Consider the following 14,194-nt stretch of genomic DNA (forward strand, 5'->3'; position numbering starts at 1 on the left):
CTGCTGTCTCACAGTCTCAGACATTTTCACCCTTGCTTTTTTTTTTAATATATGCTTCACACTGCCAAAATAGTCTGGATTTCCGCACAATGTCTGGCCCGAAATGAGTGATGACAGAAAATGATAGCACTGTTACCGATCCACTTTGGACAGCAAGTGGATGGAAAATCGCACATCAGCCTGCACTCGGACAGCCACACTTGATGTGCAACACAGAGCTCAGAAGGCTGGGGCAGTTTCTTGGCACCATGAAAAAAATACAGACACACATTAAGAGAAGCAGGAAGGATAGAGAGCATTTCACAAACATTCAGATTCATCCGTGCAGTTTTGTCAACAGCAAATGTGTTTTGACTTTAACTCCTCACTCCTTCATCACTCATCTCTCCCGCCCATTGCAGATGACAGAATGAAACCTGTAGATACTGAAGAGTGGCTTTTCTTCTAGTGTAGCAGGGAGTGTTTATTATTCCCAGTGCGGTCATGAAAACTGATGGTTTTATTGTGCCTCTCTTTCCCTTTTTCTCTCTCCTTCCAGGAGATTTGCACTGCAACGACCTGTTGCGACTCTCCCATTCCAGAGGAGCACCAAAGGACGATCATGTAAGCATATACTAGGCTCAACCCACTGCAATCAGAGGGTGAGCTTTGAAAAGATAACACAGAAGAGGGGATAGTAACCAACTAAGTGTAAAGGTCACGGATGTTAGTCCAACCTCATCTCTGTTGTATAGTTACACTACTTCACACTTGTCATCAGAGGAAGTGTTGTGTCTGGATTTAGCTTCCTTCTTATTTTCCTGTCTGCTCCATGCTTCACTCTTAGTCTCTCTGTCAGCCTCTTGCCAAACTCGCCTTCCTCTGTCCCCTACTGTGCCTCTCTATTTGTTGATGGAGTCTAAGCTTTAACACTCCTTTCCAGGTCTCTGCACCATCTCACTGAGCCTAATTATGGCTTACTGACCTGATACTAGACCTACAGATGTGGTAAAGGTGCAGCACTGCTCTATGGAGCACATTAATGTACCTTATCACCTGAGCCTGCACAGTAACCCAAACTCAAACTCTGGCCAGCAGAGTTAGAGAGAACACATCAGCTCTAGTATTTAACAGAAATGTGCTATGACAAGCTTGGATGTAGTAGATCAGGAAATGGAGGGATCATAGCTAAATTACCCTTATAAATCAAAGATGGTTGATTGCCTCTTAATGAAGACAGAAGAAATAAACCATGTTACACAAGAAAAGGACAGCAGCAGAAACAATTAGGAATGCCTACACACAAAAAATACTGGCTTTCAGTTGGTTATTGTATAACTTTTGATCAGCCGGGCACATATTTGAAATAAAGACCTATTTCAAACGTGTGGGGCTTTGATGGGAGTTGTGAGTGAATTTAACTGTCGACTGAGCAAGGCTCATAAAGAGATTGGATTTTAAAAGGTCTCCAGAAAAGAAGCCTGCAACTGCTCCATTGACAGGATTATTGTTTTCTGATTTGATCAAAAATGTAATTAGCAATTTATATGATTAAAGATCAGCTGCAATACAACATCAAAAGCAAATGTGTAGTGGGTCCAAGGAGGTTGCAGTTGAGACCCATAATTTTTCTCTTGTGGATTTGCTGGTTTCAAAACTGTCGAATTTCTTCCTCCACTCACTCAAAGAAATGCTGAGTACTCAATTACATCTTTTTATTTTGTTAAATCAGAAAAGCCCAGATCAGCAGCATTTGTCTTTTTTCAGATAGTTAAATGTCCATCATATTCTTTTACAGGACTAGTCTTTGCATATCAGGGGAACCTTATAGATTTTCTGTCAGGTGCAGTCTGAAAATCAAAGCGACATAAGCTATTATTTGCAGACAGCTACTAAATAACCATTCGGTTTGTACATGTTGACCTGAAATACATGACCCAGAGCCCATACACCAGGCATCGTGACTGTGCATGGCAGTATGACTGCTTGTGCCAACCTGGAGGAGGGACCCATTCACCCACTTAGACCCATGTCAGCTGTGAGTCTCACAGAAAGTGAGTGCCACCTTATTCCACATACGCCTTTAGTTTACTTGCATTACTTACCTTGATTGTTTACATGATACCAAGAAACTAAAAAAATCAAGAACTGCACCATCTGCTGAAGTGAGAAGTTGTCTAGTGGAGAAATGCCAAAGCAGAACATCTATCAATGATTCTGTGAGTCTTTATCACAGGTCATCATTTGTTGTCCTGCCTGCAGTTTCTCATCTGGAAGCCTGTTTGCAGAAGACCCTGATCTTCACTCCCTCCAACTCACCTTTCCTCTGCATCCTTTACTCACCGCCTCTTCATCTCGCAGCCTACTGGCAACCACACATACATTTTCATGCTTAGGCCAAAAGGGAAGCCAGGTCTTCCTCTGTAAAGTCTCCCTTCCTTTAATCCGGCATTTCCCAAACATATGAACCCCCCAGAAAAACATACTACACTTGTACTTTGCTTTATAGGCCTGCTTTGGTCTCATAATGACCCCATTGAACCAAACCCTAGTTCTTATTGGGCATATTTTTCAGTATAGATTACCACTTTGAGACAGACATGTCCATTTGTATCCTTGTTTTCCTCAAATGGCAGTGTGCCCCTAATGTAACATGACTCTTTCAATATGTTGCTTTGAAATAACCAACAGAGCTACACTGACCACCTCTAAACTTAGAACTTGTCTCTTTTGCCTTGAATTCAAGCCCTCGGTTGAATTATGGATGTTGTCATTTCCTGGTTATGTTCAACCACATGCTGGCATACATAGTGCAAGATGGCCAAAAATAGCTTGCTAAATAGTTGGAGACAGACAGTGCTGTACTGTTTCCTCACAATTTCATTTTAATGGCACAGTTCCTCTTGTGTGAGTTATGGGATTTTTAACCCACAGCCCCCCATGCACAGTAGGCAGGTGTAAAATGTAGTAGAGATTGCTGCAGGCCCTACTAAAGGAATATAAGTGTGCTTTGGAGCTGTAGCTAAACTTCCCTCCCAATGTCATGGTGCTTTAAGAATTAGCTATATGTGCTGCAGTAGTAACTCCCATGACATGGATTGATAACAGTTCATTCTATTTTCTTGCACAGAGACAAACACACATTCATTTCCCAGTATTCCAAAAAAAAAAAAAGAAAGGAAAAGAAAAATCACCTGGAGAAAAAATGTTGGCTCAAATTGGAGTATAAGCCAAGAGTGGAGTGAATAAAAGTCAAATGTGAAAAGGAAAAGAGGAGATGCAGAAATGTTATTTATTTATTTATTTATTTTTAAGTATTGTTGATGTACTTAAGGAGTTGGATGGAGAGAACAGTTGCATTCGGTAGCAGATGTGGTCCTGTGGAGTGACGGTGGCTGAGACAAGTGGTGCTCAAGTTAAGATGGAGACAAAGTTTGGATTCTGGCCCCATGCAGGCTGGCCCAGCTGGGCCCCGGAGCCATAAACTACAACCTAATTGAAGGATACCGTGGAGACCCCACTGTTACTGAGCAGAGAAAAGAAAAGAGGTGGTGATTGACGAGGGGGTTCCTTTCTCTCTCACTCTCTTTCCAGCCCGGGAGCTCCATCGGCTGGAACAATATTGGTCTTGGCGAAGGGCTGCAGAAAGCAATGCCTAACCGTGTCCATTTACGCCTAACATTTGCAAGATATAAATAATCCCTTTCCTGACTGTTGCTTTCATGGATGCATTCCTCAGTTATGAAACTGATGTTTAAAGTGCCATTAGTTTGACTGTCTAAGCCAATTATTAATCGGCTGTGGGTTACATAAACTATTTTACCTCTGTACAGGTCATCCTGGCATACCTGCCCTATCCGTTTTTACCCCTCCAAATCCCTCCCATTGATGCCTGGCTCTCCTCCAGCCTCCCCATCTGCTCTCGCTGAACATCCTGACGGCTCTCTGGGCTTTCTTACAGCATGTCTGTTCCTGTGTCTGACATGCAAACCTCTCCACTGTCTGATTGTTTGGTTTGGTTTGCAGTCTGCCAAACACGTGGACACACTTATTGCTCACCTTGGGGTCTCTCTATGTCTTTCTCCATCTCTCTCCATGTATTTTAGCGCCTTTTCTCTTGCTCTCTGCAGTCAGTGACTGAACCATTTTGAAATGGCGCCCAAGATTGTTCTTAAGTGGCCCTGAACCTGGCCCTTTGTTTAATTTATCCATCCATTTCATTTTTCAACTTAAACACTTGCAGACGTGGGAGTATATTTAGAAAACTATAGGATTCAGGAGAAATGCTCAACTTTATTATATAAGATTAGAACCAGATAACCTCATAAAGACCACTGTTATGGTTTTATAGTTTCATTGATCTTCTCCCTTCACATTAAAAAGCCATGCATCTTTCTTCATTGACAGTATCTCAATACTGACTTCCTCTTGAATTCTGATATATAAAATCAGCCTTCCTCCCTGCACCCAGTGGCTGCTCTGTCTTTAATTCACTTCCTCATCCTGACTTTGAATGATCAGCTCTGCAGTTAAAGGCAAAAGATGAATGGCAAAGATGTCATCTGGAAAATTCCACTGGCCTCATGTTGGATGTTTAAAAAGAAAAAAGAGAAGAGAAAGATGGAGATATACAGTGAGCAAAAGAGAAAGCGACAGTGTCCAGTTTGTTCAAGGAGAACTATATGCTGGCTGCTTGTGAGAGTGACATCAACTCATAACTCAAGGCCATTTACACAGTGCTGACTGGGGGTCAATCCTTTGCCTCTCTCTTTGCTGAAAGGAGATAGCTGAATGATTTTTCCAGCAGCTGTGCTCAACTAACTCACTGCTGGATGGTTGACTGTGCCAGGTATAATCCAAGGAGCTCCAATGGTAAGTATAATCCAGCTTTAGCCAATAGAGTAAATGTGCCTGCAGTGATGAGTATAAAGTCATCATTATCCACTGAAAAAACAACACAAATATTGTAACAATCAAAGCAGTACATCACTCAGCTTCACTCAGATCCTTTCCAGTGCTTCAGTTGTCTCACCCGCATTGTACTCTGAGATGAAACTTGGATGAACGAGATGAATATGGCAGATGTATGTTGTACCACTAAGAGCGCATTCCTTTTCAGAGAGGGGACAACTCCATCTTCAAGCATCCAGTAAGGGGCGATAAGCCAACTGGTGGTGGACCAATTGCACAGTGTCTGCCATTGCTCCCGGTGCTCACTAAATGAAAGGGCTTAGCTGTCACCGTCACTGCAGGCCTGGCTGTCCACGCGCACACGCACAGATTGTGATCTCAGTTCATTCTCACCACACAGAAAAGCAGGGGGATGAAGTTTTTCTTCTTTCCACCATTAAACTGGGCTGAGGTAGACAGAGCCCTGGCGAGTTGCATTATGCAGTGTTATCACAGGGTGTTTCATTAGACTGGGAATGTTGGGCGATGTGAACCATTCCTGTGGCAGATAAGCACCAGATCAAAGCCTTTCAGAGTGAAGTTAGGGCAGCAATTGGAAGGATTTTAGATAGCTTTATCGTTGTCATATTGTCGTCTTTCAAGTTACCTTGTGTCCTCGCCGACCTCCAAATACCTTGCAGTTTAGGTGCTGGTTCAACTTAAATTGTCACATTACAACATGAGGAGGGCAACATCAGTAGGAACATTGCTGTGAACACTAACATGTGAAACAAGATGTCAGATAACAGCTGATGCATTTGCCTCTACTGTACACTTCAAAACAATCACCGAAACCAGGCATTTCAAGCATGAGACAACCTCTGAAGCAATTGGGCCTTACTTCTGTTTTGGCTAGTCATTAACCCTGACTGTGATGCAACGTCTCTCCAAGCTGCAGTGCGTTCTGGGAAATCAGCATGGTTGTACATGGCAAGCCCCCATACAGTGTTAGATAGTGTCATGTATGCTTCGATTTAACTTTGTATGGCCAAAATGGAAGCACATAAAGGGGAGGAGGCATCTATAAATGCCTCCAAATGTTGACACCATATTGAAACACACATACACACAGATCCTACCTCCACTACAATTTTGTTTGAATGGCATTCCTAAACACCTAGAATCATTTCAAATCATTTCTTTCTTTCTTGTCCCCTCTATAGCTATGTAATTTAATATTTCTTTATGAATTGCAAAAGCAGTGTTTGTAATATGAAAATGTTTTCTCTGAAGTCTCGCTGGACGCACCACAGACGTGCACTACAGGCATTGTCTCAATAGGTAACTGTATATAAATATGTTGTATAAAACAATAGAGCTGATTTTCATAGCCAATACCAATACCATTTCATAGCCATACCCCCCCCCCCCCCCCAAAAAAAAAAAAAAAAACTAACTCACAATCTTCATAGTGGTTGTTCCAAAGCTTATCACAGTCTTTCATGGTCTCATCAACAGATGGAGTTTTTCAAATGCCTGATACTGTATGCACTTGGTTTGGTTACGAATGAACTCTTTACTTCACATATATCAAATACTTGACAAACTCAGTCATAATGACCGTGAGATGAGCCCAGAACACCCATATAGCTGGTAACCAGCACATGAGTTAATTTTTTTGCTTGATTGTTGATTGTTGATTCTCTCTTTTGTAGAGACAGTAGCAGCAGTAGAGTTTAGTGCTCCAGTAAAGTAAGAAATTAGAAGAGTTAGAAAAATTTTAATTTTGTCAAACAGCCAACTCAGTTCACACCTGGGAATTGTTTATCAGTGCGTTTTATAATTAGACATGCTCCAATCCCATTTTTATCTTTTCAGTATCTTTTCTGATTTCTGGGACAGAATCAATCCTGTACCAATGCTCTGGCTATCTGCTCACCGGGATAAAGTTGTCATCTTGCAGTTTTCACTTGAAGTTCTTAAATACTCAACAACATCTGGAAAAGAAATGTAAAACTTTTGCAAATTACTGCAAACTGTCATATCCTGAGACAGATAGATTTTTTTTTTTCCTCCTCGCCTCTTTTGTTGCTTATCTCACCGTGTGTTTCTTTCACTGACTCCGCATCACAGCGATTAACTGGGTAGCATCATGAAACCAAAACTGTTTAGACTTGAAATGCTGCATTCGTAAAAACACAAAAACTCAATGAAAATGTAATAATTCTCAAAATATAGATTATAGGTTCAGGTCCACATTGGATAAATGGACAGTGACAATGTTCACCAGAAATCACTTATTTACAGAGCAACTACCTGTGTGAGCAGAATTCAATTTGAATTCTCGAAAAGTTTTTTTTGTTTGTTTGTTTGTTGTTGTTTTGTTTTGGTTTTTTTTTTTGGGCGGGCAGGGTTTAGATGTGGTTTATCAATACTTTCTATTATCTCTATTTTTAATGCCCAGATAGAAGTCAATTTAGAGTGATAGCTCTGTTTACGATGTTTACCAAAATTGCTTGTGATCATACCTTTTCTCTCTGTGCTTTGTTTTGCTTTTCTAAGATGATGTGACCATAGAGTTTGGTAGGTTCCTTCTTCTTACTTTTTCATCTTGTCCCCTCAACTTCTTCTAATCCACCATTTTTTTCTAACTGTGGCTCATTTCCATTCCCTGCTTTTATTGCATTTACAGCTGAGGAGATCGAAGGTACTACTTGTCTCACATCTCCCTCCAGACAAACAGCAAAAGCCTTTGTGACTGTTTCCCCTCCATAATCCTCGTGTGTAATGAAAGGTCTACCTCTCACCTCTCCATCCTTCCTGTTTTCATTTGGCCTGTGTTCCCACGTCAAAGCTAATTGCACTTAAGGGGAAACATCAGATGTCACGTTCAATTTATACTCTATAGACCGGAAAGTTTGTAGGTTGTTGGCTCTTGCATTGTACAAAGCGTCATCTTTCTCCAGCTTACCTGCCATTTTCATTAGAGTGGACATCTTTCAGAGAGTCATCCTTCCACATGACCATCTCCAGTAATATTGCACCTGCTGAACTCATTCAAAATAATAAATTACTCATAAACTTCCAAGAAATAGCCAGTGATCGAGTGGAATGTAAGCTTTTTTTTTTTTATTTTGAGGGGAAAATATTGACATGATTTTTGCTTTGGTCTTCATTGTCTCATGATGATGGTGATCATGCTCTGAAGATTGTACCTAACCTCTCTTCTTTTCAACCACTACATCACTGGCTGGCACTGTGGAAGGTCTGGACATAATCAACTCAAACTAGCAACTAATTAACTGTGCCTGTGTGTTATTTCCAATGTAATGTACATCTGAGGCCTTCTTAGGTGGATGGGTAGGTGCCTATTGTTTCCGTTATTACTGACATGGAAGCAACAGGCTTGAGTGTTCACCCTAATGTGATGTTTTGCCTTTTTTCTGGCTTCTCCTTCTTTCTTTTTTCTACGCCAGAGGATGCTGACTCTATTATTGGACTCCATCTAGGTGAGAGCTGCTGTCTTTTTCTCTTTCCCCTCCTGATGTTGCTGTATCTATGACGAATATATGGTGAAGTCAGTGGCCATGTAGTGTTTCACACATCTATGTCTCCTCTTAATTAATACTTCTTCTTCAACTCTTTCCTTCGTTAACTGAGGATCAACAGTTATTGTCTGTGCTATTTTTCAAAGAAAAAGAGTTGCTCTGCTTTTCATCATTGGCAGATTCTTCTAAATCCCAGGGTGTTTTTGGTGCAACTCACTGAACTTGGACCTCCATGTAACAACAGAAAAACTAATTCTGTAGTGGAACACTGGCCTACATTGTGCTATTTTTGCTGTTTTGCTGACAGTGTGAGTGCACTGGCAGATCCTGTCATGGATTTGCAGAATGTAGTACTTATCCTGCTCTGCCTCTGCTGTGGGTCTGAGGACATCTTTGAGAATGGTTCTGGATGGATTTGGGTTAAATGGACGGCTTGTTTTCCATGCTTTGTTCTGGAGGTCCGGCCGAGGGCCGGTCTTGTTGATGTGGTCCCAGTTAGATTTAATGACAATTACTGTGGCCCACTTTGGTTCAGCAGCCCTTTCCAGAGAGCTGCTTCCAATTCTCTGTCTTGTTCAGAAAATGTTTCCCATCATGTTTTTATTACCACTGTCATTTTCTCAACAAATCATAAGGTATCGTCCTTCTGGAGGACCACAGGCCGTCTTTACTGGCTTGTACACAAATCCTCTGTTTGTATATCTCCCTATATCTCTCTCTCTCTCCCGCCATTTGGTCTATATTCAGATGTTGAGGTCAAGGGGTGAATGAGCCTCAGAAATCTCTTTGCACACAACATGCATTTAGACTCCAGATTTCACAGGATATTCAGTGCACATGAGTTTATAAATACGAAGTTTGAGCCATGTCTGCCAAGCTCAATCAGGGTTACTTCCTAAGGCCAAACCACGCCAAGAACCAGTCCATTTTTCCATTTCTCTCTGTCCCCTTCAGGCTTGCCCTTATTATCACCCTGCCTCCTTTTTAGGTCAGTGACCTCAGCCTCTCCTCTTTGTCCTTGGTGCCCAAACAACATCCAGCGCTCTAGTGGGTTAGCAGCCTTTTTGGACTCCAACAGCCCAGAATGAGGTTTAAATGAAACGAGAGAACCTCAGGAGGAGGAGAAAAAAACTTGTGAGTTATAATAACATCTTGTGTATGAGAGTACTTGCTGCATGGCTTTTCTGCCTGTTGGATGTGGTTGTATGATTTAAAGTTGGCCTGTCCCTAAAAGTTTGAAATCCTAGAACTTACAGATGCTTTTGCAATGCTACTGAGGTTGCATGAGGAAATGGAGGAGGCAGTGGGAGGGGGTAGGCAGTTGTTGTCTTTAGTCCTTTTGGTTCGTTTTCCCTTCATGCCTCTCTCAGTGATGCAACGTCTGTGAGGTCTATTGCCAAAAGCGATCCTCAAGCACTACTCGGGGGCGAGCAGATTCCTGTACTCAGATGTTACTTGATTTTAGAGCCAGCAGACTAGGGAATGAAACTTTGAAGGAGGAAAACTGAGTCCCATGATGCATTCTTATCAAACCTCTATATAAAACAATGCTTGAAGATTTTCAGTTCTTTATTTCTACCCAGATAATTAAAGAGTAGTTTTGACAGCAGGGGTGCTTTATTTTGTACTGGCTATGTTTTTTCGACTGATCCATAAGTGTTTAGAGGTCTGACTATCACAAGAAAATTTGCCACGGTGATGTGAATGAATGCTGTTACAGCTATCCTGACATTTCATTTAATTGCAAAAAATCACACACTCAGTATACGAAGAGAAGGGATCAGATGGATGGTTGAAGAACAAGTAAAAAGCTCCAAATCATTTAATGCTGAATGAATCAGGCCTGGGAAATCCATCAAATCCATTGAATCTCACGATTCAATTATTATGGATAAAGTGTCACAAACTGAAGGGGAAAAAAAAAACTCAATGTACAAAAATGAAATGGATTCATCTGAATGTACAGGAGCCAATCCATTGAGTTTAGTTAGTTTTTCCACCAATCTGCGTCCAGACAACATAGGAGTGCCAAAAAAGTGCAGTTCCTTGAATGGCCACAAGAGTGTGGGTTCAAACATGAGTTAATCTCCACAGACCTTTGGCCCCCATCATTAATTTCCTCCTTTATGGCAATTGTTGAAGGGTAGAAATGTCAACAACTCACCTGTTTAAATTTTCTTAAGGTTTAAAGTTCTGAATAAATGGGTCACTAATGCTGTGGTGACCGTAATCTGGGGTCCATACAAAGACGAAGATGACGTTTGAATGGATAGCCAAATTAGGGTCCAGTTACAGCAGGTTAAGACACTGGTTTGACAGGTGTGTTTTCATCAGCTGGAGCAACAAACCATTCCAGTTGTTTAAAGAGCTGGAAAAGAGACAGGGAATTGCTCTACAACAAAGTCACCTTTGTTGCAGAGCATCTTCTCCATCTGAACATAAGACTGAAGAGACAAACAGGAATGCAGGCATTTAGTCTCATTTTGGCATGCCAATAGTGGCTTTAAGGATTCCAGTAGAAGCAGTGGTGAGTTTGTGTACTGTTGCATTTCAGTTGTTTTTTTTTTTTTGCTTACACATAAGTAGTAGGGCATCAGGCATCATTTTGAAATGAGACATTCCTGAGCCCAGAGAGCTTTGGGATTAGCTGGAGGGGAAAAACAAATAGCACTCTACACAAATAGACCTCTTGCAGCCAAAGGTCTAAAGCACTAAAGCCAGTAACACTTGGGTTAGGTGCCACTTTCCAAATGCTTTGTATAATGGCCATGGAAAATACTCTCAGAAAGCGTTCCCCCCAGATAACACTAACGAGTTCACCGCTGTGGACTACTACACGTACATATTTTAGACGTCACACTAGGAGATCTGTGTTGATTGAGTTTATTACCAGAGAAGTAAAGTACATGTCCAGAGGCTGGAATGAGTGCTCTGTATGTGTGCTGCTGCCTGAAACATTTAGACTCTTTGTACAATCAAATATCCAAGATCAGCCATGGAGTCCACTTTACTACTGTAGCATAATAATTTTCACAGATGCTTTTTGCAGTTGTGTGCAGGGTGCATCTGAAGGACACACACATGTCTGGATACGCCCATTTCATTCTTTTCACTTACTGTCTTTTTTACATCCTCCTCAAATCTCCACTCTTCTCATCCCCTCTCATCTCCTAATTCTTCTTCAGATTTCTTTTCTCCACAGATTTCACCCCTCCTCTGATTCAACTCCAGCCTCCTCTTCTCTTGAGTCGTCTCCTCTCCTCTCCCAAATCATCTCCTTCATTTTTTTTCTCTCCAGTCTACTACTCTTCCATCCTCTCCTGAGCCATCTCTTCATCCTAGTTTCTCTCTTTTACCCACTCAGTGCCGATCCTCTCAAAACTTTTTTGAATCCTTTGGAAGCCTTTTACTTTACAGTATTTTTAATCACAGTAGCATGCCCCAACTTCTGCCTTCACAGTAATCTGAAGAATCTCCAGAAATCAAAGCATATATGGTCTTGAGAGCCTAGAATTCTGCCTTGTATTATGCAAGTTCAGCAAATTGGTGATAAATCAAACAGAGTGGTTCATCTGTCTACCCCAGGCTTTTGTATTTTAGTCATTATGAGCAGCACTACTTCTTTTCATTTTATTCATTGTTGGGGTAATAATGGCTGACAGTGTGGAAAGCGTCCTGCTTAACTCTGTACCATGAGCTTTCCTCATCCCTTCCAACCAAGCCAGTAATGGGCACGCATAATGATGCCGAGAGAGCCGGTAATGCTTCCCACATTTGGTACCCACGGACGGTACTTAGTGTTACAGCGTTAAACCACAGCGTGCAGCATCGAGCCGAGAGCGTAATACTCACTTAATCCCCAGCTGCTGTGCCTGTTTAATTCCATAGATATCATCTCCATTAGCCTCAAGGAGAGAGGGCCCCAGTAAGGATGGCCAGGATGGCACTGCAGCTGTCAGTATGGTCTCTAGACAGTGGTCCTCACTGCAGCAGGGATCTTGCAGCAGGTGGTTCATCTGAGCCTGAGCCCCCCTGCACAAAAAACGGTTTGATTTGAGGGAAATTTTTTTATTCCTCTATGTTGTCATCCCTGTGATCGCCTACGCGTGACGTCTGGAAGACCCGGCGCTTGTATTGTTCTCAGGCTTCTCTTCTTTCAGACAATCCACTGGCAATTGTACGACCTCTTTGACCTCTTTACACAAGTCTCTTTGAGTCATCTGTTATTTTTTTATGGACATTTGTCTTACTGCATTGTACAGTGTGTGTGTGTGTGTTTTATTTTTTTTTTTTTTCTTTTACAGTTGTAGCCATTTCTTTTGCAGATGTGGGGTCGTAGTAACTCACAGGATGTTAGTGTCCGAGTGGGCAGTTTGTATTCATAGTTGCAGAGGCCTCCGTCGCTTTCTTTACACACATGCTGAATTTCCTACGTGGCTGTAAGATATTATCGCGCTGGAAAATGGGCTCACAGGACCGCTGGCAACTGCCAAGCAATTGTGTGTGTGCGCGCGCGCACTCAGTCACAGCTTGTGTTTACACTGCGTTAAATAGGCTCTTCTCTTTTTCCTCCACTTTCTGTTTTACTGAAAGGATTTTGTGTTTATGAGTGAGAGAAAGTGTCTGTGCGTGCGTGCGTGTGTCAGTGTGCACATACAAGTTTTTAGTTGCAACTCTGGCAATTACCCAGTCAAAGACTTGTGCACACCATTATAAGGTGCGTGTTTGTTTCTGCGTTTGCGTGCAGACTTCAGCAAGGAACCTTTAACTCCATATCTACGGACACACAGCACTCCGCACTCTGCATAAAAAACTCTCCAAGACAACTGCCACTGCTCAGCTCTCATTCCAGGGAAATTCGAAACAGAACTATTGTCAAGAAATTCAATTTTGACCTGTCAGACTATTAGAAGAGGCCCTGGATTTGAGTGTAACACGTATCATGCATTCCTTTTATCCTTGTAACCCTCATGCTTGGATCATCCTTTGACAAACATGTTGGTGTTCCAACATAGCTGAGGCTTTTTCATGACAAACAGGCAGGTTTTCTTCATTTGAACAGGACGGGAAACATTCCTTTATTCTGGATCAAATTAATTTCCAATTCCACTGTCAAACTCACTCTCCGTCTGCACTAAAAAAGATGGTTGTCAGGGGAGGGGGTTTGCTGCTTGCTGATGCAGGAGGCTTTTATTTATTTACCACCGGGCAGCTTGAGGACAACTGGAGGATTCTCATGTAAAGCAAATGTGAGGTACGCTAGATTACTCAGGGATGGTGATCCAATCCTCAGAATGAAGCCCTGTGCACCTGCCTACTTAATGAAAAGAAGCAGAGTGCCTTTGGTCAAAGCCAATGATATGGCAGCCTGTCAGCCCCCAAGACTGCTAGAATTAATGACTTAGTCATTGTAATGCCATAGTATTACTTAAAGCCCAATTCGTCAGTAGTGTGTTTATATGTTGATAAATGACTGATCAGAGTGGGTTGTTGGTTATTGCATTTTTATAAAACTGATGTCTTGCTTTCAGTGAGGTATCATTAACATTATACTCTCACTGTTTATTGTAATGATGTCAACTCTTGTGGATTTTGGTTACTGTTTGATCTCTTTACAGGAGCGATGCTGAAGAATGGCGTATGCTTTCCACTGTGTGGCAAACAGTAATACTCCCCATGGGGGTGGAGTAAGGGTGCTGAATGAGTAGATAAACCACAGGAGGAATGGCACAGACAACATAAGCCACAAGTTGCCCACAGTGGAAAAAAGTCTGCCC

General features: G+C 41.8%; 1 protein-coding gene across 1 annotated transcript in view; it reads left to right on the forward strand.

Moving 5' to 3' along the window:
• The window catches only part of mpp7a (MAGUK p55 scaffold protein 7a), a 123,794-nt gene that overhangs the window by 87,062 nt on the left and 22,538 nt on the right, over window positions 1-14,194 (forward strand). The window contains exon 11 of the mRNA XM_029529597.1: window positions 539-603. Within this exon, the coding sequence (XP_029385457.1) occupies window positions 539-603 (65 nt within the window). The remainder of the gene's footprint in view (window positions 1-538; window positions 604-14,194) is intronic.

Source organism: Echeneis naucrates, chromosome 20 (genome assembly GCF_900963305.1).
Source record: "Echeneis naucrates chromosome 20, fEcheNa1.1, whole genome shotgun sequence".
In the NCBI taxonomy this organism is placed as follows: Eukaryota; Metazoa; Chordata; class Actinopteri; order Carangiformes; family Echeneidae; genus Echeneis; species Echeneis naucrates.